The following is a 23,312-nucleotide window of genomic DNA, read 5'->3' on the forward strand; positions in this document are numbered from 1 at the left end:
GAAATCCCTCAGGCGTTGACGCCATGATGGCAATCTCATCAGTGAAGGCCGTGACATCCAGACTCCACGGCCCACACTCAAATTGGACTCCTCTGTTGTCTGCTGCCAGCCATTCATCCAACACCAGATTGTATAGGCCCGGCTACAGGGGATCCCCCTAGCGTACCCCCCTTGTCGGCTGAACCAACCTCACTTTCCCCTCAAACTGCAAAACAGGCTGCGTAAAATTCCTTGCTGTACTCCACTAGTGCGTTGATGCTGCCGTTTCGAGCCAAGCCTCTTAGTATTGCGCCAAACCATACGCTACCGAAGGCCTTGGCAATGTCCTTCGAAGCCTGGTATAGCGGCTGATGTTTCCTTTTTGCTTCATGTAGCTTTGTGACAAGCAGGAGGGTTTCTTCACAACACCCATCTACTGAAAGGGACGCCCTTTGCTATGGTCTAAGGCTACCTGTGCCAAAGATCCTTGATGTTAGGATTTTGTGAAACATCCGCACAATAACCGAAGCTATTGTGATCGGACGAAGATCAGTTGCCGCTTTCGCACGGGCAACTTTTGGCACAAAGATGGTTCGGGCATTCCTCAAACACACTGGCAGGTGTCTCAGTAGCATGAGTGTTTAGCACAACTCGGAGGATCGCCAGGGGCACAGCCCTGTGGTCGCGCCCATCGACACCGTCTGGGCCGGATGCCGTTCTCATTGGCAGCATAGCAGTGACAGTCTGTGTGTGTATTCTCCTGGTCCTGCGTCCATTTTCACTGGTTTCTCTCACTTGAATGAGTAGCATGCCGTTCCGATACCAGTGCACTTAAGCAAACCCGAGGTAGTTGAAATTATTATGCAGCCGACATCTACGCTGTTTTTCATAGCCGATATCCATATTCGGGACGTTGAACACCCCACTACATAACATATTGCCACGTATCACTGTAGTGTCCGTTCGTTCGCGCAAGGCCGCAAGAAAGGGGTGTTATCATTTTTATTCGTGACGCGAGAAGCGACCGCACTAATCTCGATTGATTACAGCCATGAAGAGCTGCATCTAGGTGTTTCCAGATTACTGTAGATGATCTTAACTTAGTATCTCGAAGTTTCCTTGCCGGCTTTAAATTGAGCGATGCTGCGAGCGGCGGGCATTCGTAGTTCGACGACTGACGAGCATGTTTGTTGCTTACGCCGCCGCTGAGTGATTCAGTTCTTTTGCGGGCGCAAGTCAGCCCAGATAAATAGCTTCGTTTGCAAGCCTTGTTACTGTCTTCCTGACTGCTGGACTACCGTCACTACAGCGTGACAATACAAAATTCGCAGTCTCAAATATCCAGGAGCCCGCATCGTCCTTTCCGCCAAAAAGGTCGACAATGTTAAGCAAAACAGCGAGCCGGACAGATATGCGCGCGTAGCGACAGCGCGTGGACTGTGCAGGAAGTCGCCGCGCGCTATCTTCCCACAACACTTGTCTATTTTTGCCGCGAGATAAACGCGGCACGCTCGCCGCAACCTTCGAGTAGCAGCGTGTCGCCACCGCCAGAGTCGCGGTATACGCCCGCTGTGGAGTGAAAGCATTCCGGTTTGCGCTGCGTCCGTTCCGCAGGCTCTGTTCTAGCTTTTGCGTCTTTTCTGCAGAAATCCAAGACGCCTCGGCCGCAGGGTTGACGGGGAAAAGATGGCCAGCTTCTGCGAAGGGCTGAAAGCCCTCTTCCTCGAGGCGTTTGTGTTCTTCTGGTGCAACACGGTCCGCTTGTTGTTTTGGCTGCGATACTGGCTGGTCAAGTCACGGCGCGCACCGCCCATCAAGAACGAGCTGCTTCTGCGTTCGGCCACACGACTTGCAGCTGACATCCGCGAAGGGAAGGTGGGTTGACTAGTTTTCATATTATGCGGTTAGGGTGAATGTGCTCTGCAGGCAGTCCTGGCCACGTTCGAGGTTATCTTTAATTGCTGTATATTCTCCGACGGCTTGACCTGAAACTATAGCATTAAGTTTTGCGCTAAGGTGGAAAAATTCAGATAAAAAATTAATTTATATTTTGTGAGCAGGAGTGACTAATAGGAGTTACGCAGCTCAATAACATATAATTAAGAAGCGAAGCAATTCTTAATTATACATGCAGCCACCGACGTTTCGGCCGGAGTCCGTTCTTTCTATACATAGCCAGCTTTAGGTAAATTCAGTTGACATTTTAATTCAGCTGATGATTTACCGCGCCATTTGCGAAAATTCTCGACTTTTACTAAAACTGCAAAAAAGGTGCACCGAAATCTTCCCACCAGTATATTCGACACCTGATATATAGAGAACCGGGCTTAGTTATGACTAAGAAAGAATATTTTTATTACATTGTGTCCACTTGGAAAATAAGGTGTAAAGGACGGAGTATGCCGTCAGGTAACGAAAAAATAAGAAGTTGCATTTGCTGTCAGTGTTTTCACAGAAAAATACGTATTACATGCGCTGGTTATCGTTTTTCATTCGCAATAAGAGTACTCACCATTGTGTTACATTATTTAAGCCCGTCATGATCAGTATCACTTTCGCGGACTGAGGAAGAAACTCGCCCATTCCTAAACCGATAAAAGGCTAGCGTTTGTTTTTCCTTTGCTGCAAGGATCCCTATCGGCAGACGTTCGAAGCGTAGAATTCACTATCTTAGTGCGTGAGACAACCTGAAGCACACTGCTTTAATCGCGTGTGCTATCACTAAGGCTGCGGGTGTAACGTTATGTACACAGAGCACTGGTTACCAGTCGCGTGCTTTTTTTTTTCATGAGGCTGAACGTCCTAGCGATATCCTTGCAGATGAAAATAGTAGCTAGCCACAGTAAGAAAGCCCATATCGGCCGAGGCGCGCGATGGAGCCTGAACTGCACAATTTCGAATTAACGATTGGGCCCAGATTATTTAAATTGGCTATTCTGAAAACGAAAATTTGTGTAGTTTGCCTGAAGGACAATCAGGAAAATGCAAAGTTTTGATATTTAAGCATGCATGGATCGCAGATAGTATTCTGAAAAATGCGGTCGATAGTGCGGTCTTCACTCACTCCACGCAAACAAAGCGAAAGTAGAACTGAGGATACCAGGCTTTTCAGAAAGTATTTCGGTCAAATGTTTATGGGAATCCCCCAAGGTGGAGTGGATTTGTAATAAGGGAGTACTCCTGTATTACAAAAAGTATTTCGCAAACAAGCAGCATCTTGAGGAATAGATAATTACCGAACCGAGCTGGCGACGTTTGCTTTTTTTTTCTTTTATATTCTAAGAACAGGAATAACGTTTGGCGCGCGAAGAAGAGCTGATAGTCATCCTAGCACCAAGAAGGCTTGGGAGGGATGATTTGTACGCAAAAATGAAGAAAGTTGTTTTTGGTTATTTCTGCTAGACTGTGATTCAACGCTCTTAGCTCTCTATTGTCTGCTTTTGGATAGATAAGATAAGAAAGTTGGGAAAATACACTCCACTAAAGCAAACATTTGGCACTCCTATCCATTTTCATATGGAAAGGGAGTGAAAAGCAGTAGTAAGTGGCGGTGTTTGCCAAAAAAAAATACCATGGTAGTTGTAAACAAGTCTACAGGGACCTTTTTACGTCAGGCAGCGAAGGAGCGTTTTTGTCTCGTTCTCTCCGCATAATCGGCCAGGTCTTTGCTCCCGGTTATTCTCCCTAGACAATGGCAGCTCTGCCAAACAACCTTGAGTGGTGCAGAGAAATTGCCTCTCCACACAACAGAAGGCAGTGACAAGAAATATGATCATTGTTCGGTTGGTGTAATTACCCAGCCAGGTTAGCCAGGCCGCCTCTAGCAACTCTGCAGATGGCGTTGAGTTATTGCAAGCACTTACTCGAACGCGTCGTGCATACGGGAAAAAGAGACGTTACTCGGTTTATCTAGATCAGGCATATGTCATGAAAATGAGGCGCCTAATGAGCGAAATATTTTGTTTATGATAACATACGCCGAGCCTATGAGATGAAGAAACTCGTGTCTTAAACTTCGTTTCATCTGTTGAGCTTGTTGAACGTGAAATGAAACTCGTGGTTGGGAGATTTGTCATAGCGTGCTTCCTGGAGGAAAGTACAAGGCTCGTTACACACGCGTGTACTTTGGCCCAGGAATTCAGTCTTCGGTTTCTAATCATGCATAGGTAGCCCGCGGTACCACTAAAATCCTACGCTTTCATGTTGCGTGCTCGCATTACAGCTACTAACGAGAACCACTTTAGGTTCCCACAGTATGCGCTGCAGAGACGAGCATTGATTCGTAAACATAAACTGCTTGCTTCTTGATGAAAAAAATGAAAAATGTTTTGTTTTATCGCCGAAATAGTTTTCGCCAGAATTCGCCTTAAGTAAAGAATATATTATAGTTATCAGGGTGGTGTAGCATCATTTCGTCAAAGGATTTTAGCATATCTCTGTTTCTAGTTGGTCTTCCTATCCTTTAGCCCAGTAGCCTTCACCAGAAATTCCGGTGTCGTCGCTCTAAGCGAAAAATGGCGCTCATGGCTCAGGCAAATGGTACCCGGAGAGCAACCTAGGAGGAAGGTAGGCCACCTTGGTCACGTGACCTTGTGGCGTCATGACACTCTACCCACCGAATAGTTAGGAAACTGCCCACCGTGGCAGGTGGCAGTAAGCGATTGGTCGCTCGGGAAGAGCAACCTGGACTCCAAAAGGCCCACCGCTGGGGGCGCGTGCCATCGCACGGCAGGGGCACATCGCTTCTCCGCTGCATCACTGCGTCAGGAGGGGTATGAGGACTCCCAGTGGTCTATCTTTAAGGCGGACCCCTACAGCTTTTGCTGCCGATATCTGCTCATTCCTTCATTCCGTTCACGGCTGCGATTGTATTACAACTCAGCACATTACCGTATCTGTCGCCAAAGCTTCGGTGTCTTCGAACACGCTTCGCACTCTAGGTGTGAGCACTTCTGCATACTAAGATACTAAATATTGCGCGTGAAAAAAAAAATGAAAAGGACATTTCAGCTCCACCTTAAGGCTTGGTTTGGTTTATGGGGTTTAAAGTCCCAAAGCAACTAAAGCTATGACGGATGCCGTAGTGGAGGGCTCCCGAAATTTCGACCAGCGGGGGTTCTTTAACGAGCGCTGACATCGCAACGTACACCATATAGCACTTCAACAAATTGGCAAATTGGTTTTCGAGGAAAAGAAATGGCGCAATATCTGTCTCATACATCTCGCTGGACACCTGAACTACGGCTTAAGGTAAGGAAGGAAGGTGGGAGTGAAAGAAGAAAAGGGAGAAAGAGGTGCCGTATTGGACGTTTCCGGTATAATTTCGACCGCCTGCATTGAAATGCGACTCCCGCGGCCGGGATCGAACCCACGTCTTTCGGGTCAGCAGCCGAGCACCATATCAACTGCGCAACTGTATCGGCCCGCCCTTAGGACGCAACGCGGCCGCGTTGTTGGCTAATTCCCATATAAGGAGAAGGTCATTCTCTACTTTACATTCATAGATCCATGGTAGTCTTCATACCTACCCCTCCCGGCGCTGTGGTGCAGCGGTTAAGCGATCCGCCACTGCCTTGCGATGGCAGGAGCTCCCAGCGGTGGGCCTAGTGCGACCCACCCAGCAAACCAAAAACCTCTCAGAGACATCTAGCTAGACGTCTGTGAGAGGTTTTTGGTTTGCTGGGCAGGTTTCTCTTTCCAAGTCAAAAATCATTAGTTTCATTGCAGTCTGCCATGGTGAGCAATTTCCTCGCTATCCGGTGGGCAGGTTGTAATGACACCGCAAGGTCACGTGACCTAGGTGGACCACCTGCCAGATCCATGGTCGCGATTTTTCGCTCACAACGCCGAGACCGACAACACCGACACCGGACTTTCGGATTGACGAGGCCTTCTACACTATCGCGTTAAAATGCCTCGTTGCCTACCCTGCTTTTGGTCTGCTCGCAGCTTTCCAAAGTAAACAAGACGAAAACTGTGAGCCGCCACTTGCTCAGCTACTGCGATATGATAACACTGCGAGGAAGGCCTTCGGTTTGTTCTGTTCGTGAAGCAGCCCCAACGCCAGTCCCTACAATAAAATAAATGGCCAGAAATGATGCTGCTCTTCTCGCTTATCTGGCTCTTCGTACACAAGGCCTTCGCACAGCCACGGATGGCAAAGAGCGGCCATCTCTCGGCAGGCTTTTCGAAGCGAGTCTTGAAAGGAAACCAGAGACTTGTTTTCCTGTTTCAAACAGAACACGTTTATGCTCACTTATGACTAAGGAGCACACCCAGTGTGTTAGCAGTGATCGTAGCAAAGAGAGTCGGAACTTACTGTTTTGATGATCATGTGTTGTTACGCCTGCTCATTGTGACCATTGTCTGTGCTGTAATTTTTGAGGCTTATCCAACTGCTGCGGCCGCCGAGCTGGCTTAGTCAGTATGGTGCTCGGTTGCTGATCCGAAAGGCGCGAGTTCAATCCTGCCCGCGGGAGTCGCATTCCGATGGAGGCGAAATGCTAGACGCCCGTGTACTGTGCGTTGCCAGTGCACATGAAAAAACCCGGGGGGTTCGAGATTATCTGGAGCCCTCCACTGCGCTGTCCTTCATAGCCTGTGTCGCTCTGGGACGTTAAGCACTATGACCGAAACCAAACTAGTAAACTGCAGCTCGCTGCGGCAAAGAAGAGGTCACAAAAGTTGTGGCACACGTAATGAATATCGAGAAAGAAAAGGAACTATGAGAAGTCACTCGCGTTGAGAATCAGTGTTTTTCAAATTTCTCCCGATTATTTGATGCTAACATTTTCTTTCATTTGAGGGAAGTCTCGCGAGGTTAAAATACAGGCTATTGCGGCTAAGGAGCTCTTCCTTAATTCAGGAAATAGCAGAAAGTTCTCTGCCCCTCTTATTTAAAAGTGCTCACACAGTCGAAAGCATTACTCTCCAGCGCCGAAATGGGAAGAAACTTTGAATTCGAAGCTTCTGCCTTGGGTTTATGCATAGACACTTGAATAAATCTATGCAAGGTGAGTTACTGCGCCAGCACAAGCAATCCCGGCCATAACGTTTTTTTTTTTTGCAACGGCAGTCGATCCGCAAGTACAAAGAAATGCAGATGGTATGCTGTTGCGGAAGGATTTTGCTACAGAGCAGTACCCAAGCGGCTGCAGTTCCCTGCGAAGAACGCCTCCACACTGGCATTTTTGCGCAGGTTACAAAACTTCAAGCGGTCGAAACTAGTCCCCTTTATAACAACATTCCTCGCTGCTTGGGTGCGGTTGTAACTCGTGTGAAAATATTGCATTAGTTCGAAATGCAAATAAAATATATGACATCAGGAAACATTACGTTGCATGAAGAAAACTGTTAATGCCCACTTGTAGAGCTTCCAGTTCTCGGTCAACATGCTGCTAATTGCCCTCTCTGTCGTCAGTTTTCCTCATCATATTCCTTGTTTTATTAAAAAAAATTGCAGAACGCACCGATAGGATTCTGTGGAAAAGCTCCTAGATGCAACGGTGGTGGTTCGGGAGAGTGGGTAATTCACATGAGGTTCCGTAGCGCTAAACGACGAAGGGACAAGACCAGAGAGTAAGATAGCCAGGAGTTCCTACCCTGACGCACTGCAATGCAGTCGGCGGGCACGATAAAAAATTATGTCGCCACCGCAGGCCTTTATAGCAAGCAAACCGCTGCAGAGGCGACTGGTCACGCGCGGATCCCTATGGTGAGATTATATTCCATAAGGAATCACGTAGTCGCGAAGTACTCGACGGCATTATCAAAGTGACGAGTTTTAATAGGAGCCAAAAAATCGACGCAATATAAAGTACAAATTTATTTGCGATACCTACGCCAACTTGATCAGAGAAGGGCATCAGATTTTAAGTTGTAAATAATTAGTCTCCTTTTGCTTCCGCTTGAAGGTGACACAATTCACGTGCTCCTATGCAAAATAAAGATAATCAAAAGAGTGCTAGACTAAGACTGCTCGTGTCTCTTCCAAGCTGCGAAACATACACCAACAAACGCACGAGAAGAATCTCCAAACATTATGTTTCAGGATCTGACTGGACACAGCAAGTAATATGCAAAAAGAAAAAAAAATTACTGGTGGTTCAACATTGCTAAGCTGAAAATATTGTGAGAAAGCAGTTTTCTGCAGGTGGACACCATCAACACGTACCCGAGAGCGCGATTGAGGTGTCCAGTTCCCCAGGGAGGCACTTATGGGCGTCCTGAACGTTTTCATCGTCAATGCCAATTTACCCATTGTACGCTGGTGGCCTGTACTCCAGTGCCGCATTTTTACAGCTATTTTTAAAGCCAAGCGCACATATTTCTGTCCCTACCACCACATAGCTCAGAACGCGAGCATTAGTTTGATAATATTACTACGAAGAGGGCAATGTGCAACGCACAGCGCGAGTGTGTGTTGTAGCTTAACACGAGGCGCGATTGGCTGCTCTCGTGCAGTGGCCAAGCGAAGATTATCTGTTCGTACCGCCGGGGTTCAAAACCCGACCGCGGCAATATTTATTTTATTTATTTATATATAGATATTGTTTGACCACGGTCACCCTCAAGGTCAAGCATCGCACAAACCGGTGATCCTGTTTGACCTCGGGAAGTGGAGCTTTCGAGCTAAAAAACGAAAACAATTTCCGATCAGTAAACACCGAGCAAGGTCTTGGGATTTTTCTCTGTTTGTGTCAGATAACAAATATTAATAAATAAAAAATATCACCTACAGGAATTCTAACCCGCGGCGGCGTGAACAGATCACCTTCTCTGGACACTGTGCGAGAGCACTAGGGGATTGCCACAGCCCAGCGCTACTCGTGTTAAACTTCAACACACTCTCGCGCTGTGCACTGAACATCGTCTCCTTCATCAACTAATAATACTATAAGACTAATATTTTTATTTTAACCTAAGTAGCGGTAGTGACAGATGCGTGCCGCTTTCGTTGGCGTCGACAAAGTTGCGGCAGACACAGAGAATTAGGGCGATACGTGTTGGTGTTGACAGCACTACTGCGGATAAGTGGCACTGAAGCATATAACGCCGGCGTACATTGCGTGAATTGGCACTGACGATGAAAAAGTTGAAGAAGAACTGGCTCCCTAGAACTGTGAACAACTCAATTGCGCTTTTAGGTACGTGTTAGTCATGCACGACACCTGCAAAACGTGCCCTTTCGCACAATATTTGACGCTTAGCAATGCTAAACCACCAGGTACTTTTTTTAAGCATTTAAGTAACATGCAGCTGAGTAGAGAGCTCAGCTGCAAAAGAGCCAATCCCACCATTTTATCTCCCGCACCAGTTGCCACTCGACCATCTGTTGCTTAGTGGCTATGAGTGCGATACACGCAGGTTGTATGGCGTTCTGCCAAAAGCTCGTGAGTTCACTTTACTGCGGCATTATTAGGTTACGGCAGGAAAGCGGATGGGCGGTAAGGAAGTGGTATCGTATGTGGGGTTTAGCGCCTCAAAGTGGTACGTAGCTAATGCGGGACGCCGTAGGGAAGGGCTCTCGATTAATTCCTGCAATCTTGTGTTCTTTAACGGGCACTGAGGTTGCACAGACAAGGACGTCTTGCGTGTTTTTCTTTCATCGATGTGGGGTCACCGCGGCCGCCATCCGATCCCGCGGCTGTCAGTCAGCACCAGAAGGCTATAGCACTCTGACATGGCGTCGGGCATTGAGCGACTGCGCAAATACCACCTGCATAGTACGTCGTAAAAATTGGCCGTCTGCTGCGACGCCGAGAGTATGTGTCAGCATGAAATACGATTGACAACAGATGTGAAAACATTTTGGAACGGTTACTAGGAGCTGCTGGCCGATATCTTAGTGACCAACGTCGTTTTTCTAAACATAGCGGGCACTCGTGGAAACCGGAGTCGGCTGGGGGTAAAAGCTTGGGCTATTATAATATGCCCAGAGCATAGATATAAACAAAAACTGTTAAAGCAGTTTTTTTAACTCAAAATGCAGCTGTGATATCGCCCTCCCGTGAGGAAGAGCCGAGTACATCCTAGAACTGAACCCGAAAGCATGAAATGCCACTTCTAAGTCGTTGTATTTTTAAAATACCGCGATATGTTTACGTGGGAGTCACACCCCGGTGTGGATACAGGGAATGAGCGCGACGCATAGAAACGCATGTAAAGAAAACTTACCGAAATATTTTTCTCGTTACAAACAGCACTCATGAAGGTGGGAGTTATTGAAGAGTTGGCGAGTACATCCAAGAAAAGGTTGGCAAATTATGCTGTACATGTAATCCAGTTCGATTGCTTTACATGTTCCTTCACAATGTGCCAATCTGCTTTGTTCCATCGCTTTGTCTTGAAACTTTAACTTCATGCTGCAGTATGTCATACTCTACGAAGTGCAACTGTGAAATAGTATCTTATGGTGATGTGGGAGAGCCTGTGTAAAAAAAAACTAATAAATATCCTTCGCATTCACACAAACATCGCAGCTGAAGAGCGTGGACCTGGTAACAGCGTACATCGGCCGCATTCGGGAGTTGCAGCCCTTGCTCAACGCCGTCGTGGATGACGTCTTCGAAGAGGCCCTGCGCAAGGCCGAGGAGGCGGACCGGCTCGTGGCCTCCGGAAGCCGCACGGCGCAGCAGTTGGAGCAGGAGCAGCCGCTGCTGGGTGTGCCCATCACCACCAAGAACTCGGTCGCAGTCAAAGGTAGGCACCGTGCAGCGCGAGAACTGTGAGCGTAAACAGAAAACTTTTCCCTCTACCGGATTACGTAAAGGGCGCTGGAGTCAAGAAGAGCCTTCAAGACCTTGAAGTTTCCGCGATAAAATAATTGGGTTATTGATGCGATTATACATCAGATGTAACTAGCCCGTAGCTTCGGAGACCTGCGGCATTCGCGCCAGCAGTAAACTTAATCAGAGTTGGTTGTTAACGCAGTAATGCATTCAATGGCTACGTTTCCGCCTCTTCTTCTACACAGTTTTTTTTTCGCCCATTCTTCTATCCACACCAGGAGAAAAAATGTAGCAAATAAAGGCGCGCAGTAAGATACATGTTTCTTGCATTCAAACACACGACTTTTAGGTGCCAGTACGGGTAGTGGCAGCGCGGCCTTGAGGACGCTTGCGTCGACGGGAGACAACCGTACTGCTACTCTTGTCACCTGGTTGCTAGTGGTGAGATTTAAGGAAGAGGAGGGAAGTGCAAGGGCCTGTTGACTGGCCCCGTCTGGGCCACTATCACTGTCGGGTGCACGCAGAAGAGAGTGGATAGAAATATATGCTAAAGAAAAGGTTGAAGGAATAGGGTCCTCGTAGCGACCACATCCACTTAATAGGTCGCTGAAGAAAGTGATGCCCCTCAATACCACCTTGTCAACTGGCACGCACGTCATAGAAGCTTATGCAAAGTTCAGTTGCTAAAAACTGGAGCTAATTTCCCACTCTGCGAAGAAGGAGAAGCAAGGTAAATATTTACATAAAAGGCGCTTTTCCAGGATAGACTTTATTTGCTTATCTGTGCACAATATCCGAGCGACATGACCAAACAAAGAAACATTGAAAACTTTGCTGTTTGTTTTGGAAAGGGCACAGTGTCTTTCATTGCAATGAGTGTTTTGTTGCGTTCGAGCGCGTTCTTAGCCTACCTCGCACTTGCTCTTGCCCGCACTCGCACTTTCTTTTAATGCTTGCGTTCATCCTCTTCGTATGTGGTAATTTTTTGTGTGCTTTACTCGTGGTTTGCAAAAAATGACTATAAACATGCTGGTGTCAACGCTACCTTCCTTGTAGCGTGTATCCACCGGACCTGCCTCCTGATACACGTAATGCTATTGCAAAGTAAATGAAACTAAAAACAAATGCTTCTGCCGAGATCCCGATAATAGGCGAGGATTGTAAGTAGATATGCCATACACACTACGTCACGGTTGCTGCCATGTGGGTGCTCACAAAGTACCTAACTAAAAGAGTGCATGGAGGTTTCTTAAGTGACTACGTTCCTTGTATTCATTCTCATTAATATCTGGTATCAAAGCATAGAACAGCACGAATGAAGTGCGTTTTTTTAGTTGCTCGCGTTGGTAGTTCCTGAAATTTTGCGGCCTAGCTTCACTGCACGCAACAGATGCACTGAAGTGTCTGCGTTTGGTCGTGGCACAACTGCTATGTGTCAGAAGGTCGAGGACTAGAGCACTTTCAACTTTGAACTCCGAGACATGGTTATTTTACCGAAGGAAATTTTCATAGCTCCAACTCTGGTACTAGTTGTTAGACGCAGACTGTCATAGAGGTTGTAGCAGTTTGTGGGGGTAAATATAAACAAAAAACAAACGTCCATCAGGATGATAGGAATGATCGCGGGTATTGTTTTAGACATACCCCACGAGATACCCCTAAATCCAGAATTTTGTATGAAAAACAGTCATTAGTCGAACATTCAGTAACAAGGGTCCATGGGAGACAGAGGTTGGTCAGATGGTTCTCGATAATTATAAAGTGAACAAGGCAGGGAAAACCTCGGGGTGCTTACCAACATTTCGACAAGTGGACTTCTCTTCGTCCTAGGCGAAGACAAGTCCTGTTCACTTGTTCACTTTGTGACCATCGAGTAACAAGCCTCAGTAAAGTTAAAGTTGTCCACTGCAATTTCCGCTCAAACCGTTCAAACAGACAGGGAGTATTGCTGAAGCGAAATGTCTAGTTGCATGGCAAGACTTCATAATACTGGCGTCTAAGTGTGGTCATACTGAGTTCATGCAATGGAATTTGAAGGTCGCGAATTAATTTTCTTCTTTTTTCCTCTGTTCAATTTTAATGCTTAATGTGTATGGTCGGCTTCTGAATTCGTTTAATTATTGTTACTTCACCATAACATGGAAGATGTTTTGCAAGCGTCAAATGCGTGCACTTCAACTTTTGTGATATCTGTATATCGTGCTTATGTTTTCTACTGTGTGCGTGGACGTGCGTGGACTTATCGTGGACGTTTTCGTATATTTTGAGTAATAGTTGCCTTTAGTCTTAACGCGTCGCTCTTATGTTTCTGATCTCGGCTTTACACGCGAGCGAGCTGAGACTTTGTTCAGTCTTACACATTCCATTAAACCTTGGTTTCCTCACACACCTGTGAAGGAAATAATATATGGACATTGACCTCACAGGGAAATATTTCCTTAAAAAAGTCCCTATTTTCAATTCCCTCTCCGCTCAACAGCTTAACGACGGCCTTGGTTCTGGCAATCTTGATGACATAGCCACCATAAGAGCAATATATATTCAGGAAACCTTTGCGCAGAATAACACAAGACTGAAGGGAGAAACACATACACACACACGAGCGCTCGTGTGCGTGTACGCGTTTCTCCCTTCAGTCTTGTGTTATTCTGCGCAAAGGTTCCCTGAATATGTCGCTACAACAACTGGCCCAACGTTCTGCTCTAATAAGAGCAATATCGCACATCATCCGCCTCACTGTTCAATATCGTTTCACGTGGCACTCGCGGTAATTTTGGACATGCTGGGTCCACCGCTACGGACAAGGGTGGTGCTAGTGACCACTCTAAAGGTTCACTTGCACTTCACATAAATATACCCGAAAGCAGAACATTTCACGCGTCGCCGTAGCTGAGTTGATAGAGCACCTGATGCGAAATTCGGAGGTGGTAGTTTCGGACCCCACCTGCAGCAAGTGGTTGTTTTTTCTTCTGCTTCTCTAATCAACCATCTCTAAGCAATACAATAACTACATTATTAGGCTCTCAATAATTAACATCACAAATTAAAATATTACATCCCGCAAGCTCCTCTGGTTGGCTTCCTTCATGCGTCACAATGAGCCCCTCTTTTCCCTTCTCTTGTCCGCTCAACACCTAGCAATACGCACACAGGAGTTGGGGAGTTCTTGGCGAAACACCAACACTCCTTTCCTGTTTCGTTTCTCACGGCTGCTTACTGCACATGGCTCTCACCAATTTGCTCAGCTGGGAACAGCCTTGAGAAGCAGTAAAATGGGGACAATAAGTCATAGTTTGCCTGAAAAAAAGACTGTGTATCATTTTCTACAGATTTTGACTCTTGTTTGAGAGCTACATGCCAAGCCACAATCTATTTTTTTTCACGGCTCCTGTGTTCTTGTTACTATTTCAGCCGGCTAGAAGTGTTAGAAGATGGTAGGATGCAGTGTTCGCTTCTGAACACTATAGTGCGACACTTTTAGCATTCTGGTGGCGATAGAATTCAGCTCGCCCTGAAAAGATATGTATCATGTTGGGTGCCGCCAGTACCGCAGTAACGTCACAACAGTATGCTCTCTCGATTGAAGATTATGATGAGGGTGGTGCCCACTTATTGGAGGCAAACGTCTGTTAAGGAGTGGTCGCCTGCATTTTCTACGCGCAGGAATGCGTTACGACGTCGGGTCTCCCTTCAGCAAAGGACGCCGCGCCAACCAGGACGCCGTGGTGGTGGCCAAGCTCCGCACTGCCGGAGCCATCATAGTGGCGATGACCAACGTACCCGAGCAGCTGCTCTGGTTCGACTCTGAGAACAAGCTGGACGGCGCCACCAAGAACCCCTACGACACCTGCAGGGTGCCTGGAGGCAGCAGCGGTGCGTGGAGAAGTTTCACTAGGACGCTTGTGTTAGCGGAACTGCAAAGAAATATCGAACGATCAATGCGATTGATACGGCCGAGAACACGTTAGAGTATGTGTACCCCCCCCCCCCCCCCCAAAAAAAAAAAAAAGGGAGAAATGACTCACGTTGACGGGATCGCACGATACACACGGGTGGCGTGATCCAGTCCGTCAATCACCGTGTTAAGCGCCTAACTCTCCCGATCCAATCCAGTGAAGAAAATGTGCATACCATGTCTCCACTTTCTCCCCATCAAGCCACATGTCGCTTACCAACCTCTCTTCATGTTTCCTTTCTCAACTATGCCACCTTCCGACCTAGCGCTTTAGACATGGGAGTTCCAATGCTAACGCTTCGATATTGCCATTGTGAGTTCAGATACTAGCGCCGCTGAAGCATTTTGCTGCCCTAGAAAACAAGTTATTTCTCAAGGCAGGCCTTACCTTGCAACACTCTATCATTTTAGGGGCGTGTGACAAAAAACTTCTAAAACTTCAAGTGCCACCTGCCTGCGACATTAACTTCTGGCTGTCTGGAGAAATGGTCGTTCGAAGGCAGAAGGGCTCGTAGGCTAGAAGAATCGTCTATTTTCTAACACAATTAAAGCTCAGGAAGTTGTGCGTATTAATAGGGCCATACATAAGGCCTTTTGAATGACGGTATAAGATATCGGCACCTGATCTTGGTGCGCAAAGTGCACAAAACTTGTGACGCTGGCCTTTAGAATTGCTGACTTTGGTCTGGTTTTATTCGTATAACTCGCTCTCTGTCAGACTTGTTTGAAAAATGTCGCGCACAAGCAGGGCTTTCCCCTGGTATGAAACGCTTCCTCTTTTTTTGCGTGTTAGCTTTTTCTACTCGGTGGACCTGGAGGGTGGAACAAGAGGGTGCCCTCCGTTACATCGGGGACAGAAATTTCGTTTTTTTTTTTCAGTGCAGTCTAGCATTCACGAATTTTTAATGTCACTCGTCGGAGCTACTTTTGCAGGCTAGAGCTTTTGGGGGGAGCTTAATTAGCATTTGTGACCAAGGGGTTCCGTTTACATGTTTACTATAGTACTGCGCTTGTGTTCTTTGTCTGCGCGAACTTTTCTCTCTTCATGACACCTGTCCGACCATGGTTTCGAAGGCATGCTGTAAAAAGTCTCGGATATTTTCCTAACAGGTCCTTGGCGATACAACTATCTCTGGCAGCAGCGGCAATTGTTGTGTATATGTTCCAAAACGATGTTTTGAGGTAGTAAATAATAACACCATCATATGACCACGAGCGAAAGGCCGCAGCTTGCATTAACAACTGTGAGCTAGTTCTGAAAAAAAAATTACTTCAGCGTGGCCACCCCAATAGAGCAATAAAAAAAAACAATGCAGTGTTCGTTGTTCTTAAGTGCCAATTCATCATTAACAAACTATAGCGGATTTGCGTGCGTAGATTGGTGACAATGGCGCTTTTTTTATGAATCGCGCTGTGTGCATGAATGTTTCATGTAGAATTTTGCTCCTTCATTTCGGATCCAACTGTTTTCGATAGGCGGTGAAGGTTGCCTCATAGCGGCGGGTGGATCCGTGCTCGGAATCGGCACAGACATCGCGGGAAGCATAAGGCTGCCCTGTGCTTACTGCGGTATCTTTGGCCACAAGCCGACTGCTGGTAAGAATGATGCAGGTTTACCAATTGTAGTAACTTAGAAACAACAGTATGCAATAAAAACGATCGGTATAGCTTACCTTTCCTATTCATGTGCACCGCAGGACATCTTAGCTTCATGGGCTGGAAGCTTGCTGCCAGGCATGCGGGCAAAGCTATCGGCAACATAATTTAGGCGAACAAAACATAATCATGGTGTTACTATGTTTTTTTTTGGTAGCGTTCTTGCACGCAGTTTTATACAGTAGTGATACACTGAAAAAATTCTTGTGCCGCTTGAGCTACCAGCCATTTGAATATACCACAAGAAGCAATATTGTTTTCACGCAGTGGATACGGTAGTGCTTAATTTTTGTGTGAAACGGAAAACAAATAAAACACTTCACAAAACGTTCCTACTCGCTACATAATGGCAGGTGTTTACTGAACACACGCAGTTTAAAACTGCAAGCTGAATGGAAGAGCGTAGAATGCATCCCTTGAAAAGTGAACGGCAGCGTTTAGCTGAGAATCTTCGTAAAAATGAAAATCTTAGCGTGAGACAGAGCTTGCGTGAACCATCGTAATTATACGTGCTCTCATAACCTCAGTCATACACTACACGCGAGACGGTTCCGATAGGACAGAAGAGCAGTTCTGGGTATGACACGTCGAAGTGTTGCGTAAGCCTCTGCAGTTTCGTATGCTCCCTAGAATGGCTACTTGACCGTGGCTGCGGATTATTGCTCTTTCCGCCCTCGCACAATTTCCAAAATGCGCGCGCGTGTGTGCGTGAAGGAGCGAGCATGCACGAAGCTCACAACTTTCCGATATTTTTCTCAGGTGCTCTTTCCCTCGATGGTCTGCTTCCCGATGTTGGCACCATGGTGAAGTACAACACAGCCGGACCTATGTGTAGGTATGCAGAGGACATGGAGCTAATGCTTAGGGTCATGGCTGGACCGAAAGCCCCGGAACTTCGTTTGGACAGTCAGGTGAGCCTTAAATTCCGCAATGGATGCAAAATCTGGTCTTGCACAATTTCTTCGCGCCCTGAGTCCTTTAACTCATACGCATCAGCAAAGTGTGGCCCGACCCCACCATTTCACGGCTGTGCGAAATTCAGCTTTCGCCATGCTTTAAAAACAAACGCTTAGTAGCGGATTATGTCGATGTTTCTAGCTAGGTATGCCTGGCTGCATATCACTGATGCACAAAAAGCACTACGCTTGCTGTTGTTCTTCTAAAAGCAATAAAATCAATTGCATAACTTGGCGTACATAGCTGTAAGTGTTCGTGCTGATATTTGAATCCTAACGGCGCGCGTTATCCTAGAGTAAAACGGCGAGTTGAGCGAGTTGGTACATCTTGAGAAAAAAAAAACAGCGCAGGAAAAGGGACACAAGAAAAGAACACGACGGGAAAGGCGCTGACTAGCAACTGTCCCAAGCAACTGTGCTCTGTTATCCTAGAGTGTTGTACTTGCTAAAATGTAACACGCCGGTCGTCGAGATATGGGCTTTTAAATGCACCGCCTGATTTCCACAGATCGCCGGGCAAAACATAGGACAGGTGCAAAGCGCCTCTTTGCTGTTACGGAACTGGTGCGTGTGGTGTTTCGTCGGTCATTGACTTGTACCATCGAGGGAAGCATGTGGCAGTTCCGCTTTCACTTTCAGCCAGGAAGGCGGGAAACACTCTACATGCAACAGCTACTTAGCGCCATTGCGGAGGTTCCTGACTGTCATCCCCTTCTTAGAAGCCCGGGTTGAGATGAAAACTTGGATGCGAATATCTATGTATGCTTGTGTACAATGAAAGCTGTAAATGAAGCCTTAGTTGCACTCTTACATTGTGCCCGCCTGTTTCCAGAATCTCAGTCACAGGACGAGTTTTGCGCTCAGCTCAATATTTTTTTCCCGAATAGATTCTAGTAATCATAAGTTTCAGCCTCTAGTATGCATGCATTATCGACGCTGACACTAAGCTTTCCTTTGTCTTTTGAGTAACTGCACGTTTTCACTGTTGTGTCGTGCTTTAATGGGGTGCTCACAAGAGTTTCTTTCACGCTTGCTAGATGTAGACATGGTAGAGAGAATGACCATTCGTCAAAAGGCTCAAAATTTATTCTTCGGTTTAAACACTCAAGCACATTGCGAGACTGCAAACCTAAACTTCATTCCGTAATGTAAATTATTCGTTACTTTTGAAGAATATTTGCTTTTTAGGAAATGCCTGAACATTAAAAATGTTTGGCGCTTTTTGTTTCCCTGCAAAATGTGCAAAATGGTCGAAAATATTAACCCAGCCAATCTGATCAGGAGAGGTAAATAATGCAAAGTACGGTGCGCAAACGATCATGTACACAATCCTGGTAATTTATAAGTATGATAAGTGTTAATAATCTGTGACAAGGGGCAAAAAGAAATTTTTTATTATGAAATTGCAGCAGGGTTAACGTGGAACTATTGTAGTTTTTCGGTGCTAACTCCGTAATTACAAACAACATGAAATAAGTATCGAGCGCACAAGTGTTCTGTTATGAAAACGCGTTCCTTGTTAACCACGCGAAGGACTTTTACCATGGAGCAAAACAATTATACTTTTAAAAACGAGATTAAAATTTTCGGTGCCTTTCCCACAAAATGAGTAAATGAATTTCAGAAATGAGGCGTGTCTTCAATTAAACGTAAAAGAACTCCGCAACTGCCTTATTCTAGCAGACAGAAGGTTTGCATGTGGAGGGAATGATAAAATGCTAAACTTGTCCTGAAATATGAAGGGACGTTTACTGCAGCCTCCTCGGTAGTGTTTCTGACAGTCAAGAAGTTTACTCTACCTGAACACAGCATTATGTCCTCTTCCATGCCGACTATAAAATTTGAACTGCCAAGTTTCTTGAAAGCTGGCTGAACGATCACTAAAGGGATATTGTGCTAAGTTTCGGCCTAAAATGTCGCCGCATCCAACGCGCAAATGTTGACACCTCTTTCGTTGCGAACACGTGCCAACGAATAATCAGACATGAGCCGTAGAGTGCCTGAAAGCAATCATTCGTTACGTCTTTAGTCAGACTACCTGCCTTGCCACTAATTATCACCACCAGCTTTGTATCGCTTGAAGGGAGGTTAGTTTTCGCGCACTGGAAAAGATACTGACCTCTTCACGCGTCGACTGTAGCTCGTATTAGCATAATTCCTATTTTGGGAAAGACTACAACGCGCATGTCTGAAACCGGATGTGGTGTAGAATCGGTCAAGTACCTCAAATAGTTATTTGCTTCAGGACAGTGTCCATTTCAGAACAGCTAAGAATATGATCATGTAATCAAACTTTCTCACCTTTAGTCCGTCCTCTAGCGTTCAGCGAATGTAAATGGACACCTAAATTTATGGAAATCAACATTACAGAAGAAGCGCGTGGATGTTTAAAGGAATATGGGCAATACTGCACACAAGCACTCTGCTCTATCACAGGAAAAGGGCGGCTCTAGTCGAGTGTCCTCCAGAGGTCTGCTTTCTTTGGACAGGCTTACTTAAACAAGGGGGAACGGTTGCGTTTTTCAGCAGAGTGCTGGGGAAAATTAAATGTGCCTACTCGGGAATATTTTGGTATCTTTGTACGGACCGAATGCTGTTTGATGCTAGTGTCATTTTTTTTTTCAGGTTCTACTGCGTAACCTGAAAGTTTTCTACATGGAGGACGAAGGAAGTTTCTTGTTGAGCCGCGTCAAATGGGAGTGCAGGAAAGCAGTTAGGGAGGTGAGTACGTGCCTGAAAACAGTGTGAATTTGCATTAAGATGAGAAGAATAAAACAAGCCCTTCTGCATAGAGGCGATGTGGATTTACTTGCGGCATTGCCTCGTTTCTTGGAGGGCGGGCGCATCGCGCAAGGGACGCAGGACACCGGCAACTCTCGTTTGGTCCTAGCAGTTTTTTTACACCACATGGAAGAGTGCCTGTTAGCAGACTCTGAAGAGCATTTCGCAGCCCAAGCTATTGCAGGAAAATTGGAATTAGTTTAAAATAGTTGATCTGATTTTGTTTGCAGGCGTACCATAAGAGAGCCTTGTGAATTTTTCAAAATATGTCGGCAGACTGCTCGGCGAACGGCAACACTGCTTGAAGTCCTAACGTGGACGAAGTGATCTGAAAAGCAATGATGCTTGTCGGTTGAGGGATACCTTGCCTAGCGAAACAATCCGCGTCACCTGCATCGCACAGGTGATGCTGCGTATACAGTATCTTCTCTCACCAACCGGCTCAGAGGCCATTATATTTCACTATGATTTTGGGGTGGTCGTATGTATTTAAGATTTGGAAAACAGCCTGATCAAAAAGGAAACAAGAACGTTCGCGAAATTTTCTCATAACTTATCATTTTGTCACAAAAGAAAAGAGTTTCACTATTACCCTTGCCTTATCCCTTATTTTTCAAAAGTCGCTTTAAAAATATACCCTCATAGAACAGGAGCTTTAAACTCGTGTCTTGAAGAGGTCCCTGAAAATGTTCATAACGTGCTTTCTGCTCATGAAAGCGGGGCTACGCACTAAAAGGCAAAGTGAAATCTTTTTGGCTCTGCGGAAACTTTGTTGCAAGTAGACAGCGAACTCCTAACAGGAATTTACGCATGGTTTTTTTTTCTTTGCCCACACTGAGCGACGCTTTAGGTGCTACATCTGCAAGAAAGGCAAGCTAGGAAATAAGGAGGGGAGGAAAATTCCCCTTGATGTCTTCACTCTGGGAATAATTCTTGATATTTTGTAGGCTTTGGCCATTGCTACCCTAATCTGTTGGCTATAATATATCAGTAAAAATTGAGCCCCGCATCATCATAGCATTATTCTCTTGGGATCTGCACTCAACAAATATCCGCCACTCAATGAGTCTATTGCGAGAAGAAATTAGCCAATGGAACGTTGTGTTATTTTCTCGCCGTCTTCCCTTTTTGCGCGATCTGGCTGGCAGTGAAGGTTGTAGGAAATCGCGTGTTTCGCTTTTAACCCACTTTGTGTTCCCTGGCTCACAGGCTCGAAATTAATATTACAGACCTTCTGTAAATCAAATTTACCACCTCAGAATTCAGATGCAAGTAACTCGTGCTGGTTCGAGCCACGGATTAGTAATATCCATGACTTGCACGTAGCAGCGTAAACTCTAAACTTCAGATAAGTCGAAGGCCTGTAATAGATTTTGTTTTGCAAAGTCTTCCTACCATGTTCCAGCCCAAATCATGTAAATTGTTCGTAGCAGTACTGTATTCTTCAGCTTGTGTTGTAGTGCATATTAATGATGGTGCCTTACGTATTTTAGAAAGCTTTCTTTTGTGATATTTGTTCTCTGCCTTTCTGCAAACGTTAACTCAAACAAGAGACTTTGTATCACATTGAGACAGACTTTTAGCATCACGTGATCATCTTTTAGCTTGGTTGTCATTTTCGCAGTCACTAAATGATCGACGTAAAATAGCAGTTGCATTTTTCAGAGATAGAGCCTGCAACTCATTGCTACAAATTTACAGTACTTGGATACGGATCATGTCTCTTCAGGTTGTCGACTTCATCCGCAACGACCACGGTGTCGAAGTCAGCCGGCTGGAAGTTCCAGAACTGCGTTACGGAATTCCCAAGTGGATTCTTGCCTACCAAGAGTCCAAGTCGCGGCCACTGTACGACTTGTTCAGGCCGGGCTCCAAAGGAATGAACCACGCCACCGAGCTCTTGCGAATCTTGACCGGGACGTGTCCCAACACCGCCGCCGCCATCTTACTCTGCTGGGCGTCTACGCTTTCGTGTCTCAGCTCAGAGCGCGTGCTCGCCGCCTTCCGTGGCACGCTGGACCACCTGCGAGACTACCTGGAAACCCTGCTGGGAGACGATGGCGTCTTCATCCTGCCGGCGACCACTGCTCCTGCCGCGTACCACCACCAGGACCTGTTCTTTCCAGACGGCTTCAACTTCACGTGCGTTTTCAACGTGCTGCAGGTGCCGGTCAGTGCGTGCCCAGTCCTGCGCACAAGCGACGGGCTGCCTGTAGGAGTTCAGGTGGTGGCCAGCCGAGGAAATGACCGACTCTGCTTGGCGGTCGCCAAGGAGATAGAGAGAAAGTTCGGGGGTTGGGTGGAGCCCGCCAGAGCGACACAGCGATTGCGCGTATAGGCGAGTCGTCTTTATGTGAAGCTTCGATTAGCGTCCGCAGTGGGCTCAAGGAAGAATGCTCGACGACAGCCGTAGTAACGTTGCTCATATCCGATGGGCCTCCATTACCCACATCAGAATGTGCTTTGTATCCTACTACCAGATGTGTATGTGTTTAGTGGCGATCTTTTTTTGTTCATGTAAGTTTCCAAGATAAATGGAAGCCAACTGGTATACTGCTAAGGAAAAGTAGAGTTGGGATTTTTACAGGGTGCGTTAGGGTTGACTGAAAACTGGCAAGTGAAACTCGTCAGCGCAGTATCCCAAAACCTGAGATTAAAGCAATCGTGAGTGCTTTATTATGACTGTTAGTGATGTTTGCAATAAAAAAAAACACCAATGTTTTCTCCTTTGTGTTTATATGACAATAAGCGCGCCATGTCTGGTCAGTGCTATGGGACGGTTTTTATAGTAGCCTTGCCAGCATAAAAAAAAAACAGCGCAGGTTATCCATGCTATGATTGAAGAGATACGCACAGGTCTGGTCCTTAATTGGATCATTCCACAAGACTTGCAGCGTGCTATTGAGATTATAGGTTGCCGTTTGCGTGAATACGTCTAGTGCGAACACGCATTTTGTCCGGAACAGTTCCGGGAGATTTACATATTGTAATTCACTTCTAGCGGTCACTTTTATTTAACATATATATCGTTGTGATGTTGTTGTTCCTCAATTGAACTGATATTTCGTTAGTATTTTTTGCTCTCCCGTTAGCGTTTTGGACTGGGAATACTAGTTAATTAGGCTCGCAAAGAGTAATTTTTCAGATTATTGATTTTATGCAAACATATTGTGTAATTTGAATGGTCATTCAAAATCTGCAATCAAAATTATTCCAGTGGTGATCCACCGGTTTTATTTCGTCACGTAGAACTTT

The 23,312-nt window shown here is 46.0% G+C and overlaps 1 protein-coding gene across 1 annotated transcript; it reads left to right on the forward strand.

Moving 5' to 3' along the window:
• The first annotated feature begins 1,506 nt into the window (after nt 1–1,506).
• LOC149360364 (fatty-acid amide hydrolase 2-A-like) lies at nt 1,507–22,778 on the forward strand. Its single transcript, XM_089572297.1, has 7 exons — nt 1,507–1,854; nt 10,461–10,680; nt 14,373–14,582; nt 16,141–16,260; nt 17,080–17,231; nt 19,902–19,997; nt 21,787–22,778. The coding sequence occupies exons 1-7, from the start codon at nt 1,666–1,668 to the stop codon at nt 22,393–22,395; spliced, it is 1,596 nt and encodes a 531-aa protein (XP_089428423.1). The 5' UTR covers nt 1,507–1,665; the 3' UTR covers nt 22,396–22,778.
• The last annotated feature ends 534 nt before the right edge of the window (nt 22,779–23,312 follow it).

The sequence above is a fragment of the Amblyomma mixtum genome, chromosome 2 (genome assembly GCF_055824585.1).
Source record: "Amblyomma mixtum isolate Tamu chromosome 2, ASM5582458v1, whole genome shotgun sequence".
Taxonomy (NCBI): domain Eukaryota; kingdom Metazoa; phylum Arthropoda; class Arachnida; order Ixodida; family Ixodidae; genus Amblyomma; species Amblyomma mixtum.

What these genes read in the sequence shown, in the direction of transcription:
- LOC149360364 (XM_089572297.1), top strand. Translation starts at nt 1,666, where the DNA reads ATGGCCAGCTTCTGCGAAGGGCTGAAAGCCCTCTTCCTCGAGGCGTTT. An exon ending in CTGACATCCGCGAAGGGAAG is followed by an intron (nt 1,855 to 10,460) that starts GTGGGTTGACTA and finishes CAAACATCGCAG; the next exon opens with CTGAAGAGCGTGGACCTGGT. An exon ending in GAACTCGGTCGCAGTCAAAG is followed by an intron (nt 10,681 to 14,372) that starts GTAGGCACCGTG and finishes TTCTACGCGCAG; the next exon opens with GAATGCGTTACGACGTCGGG.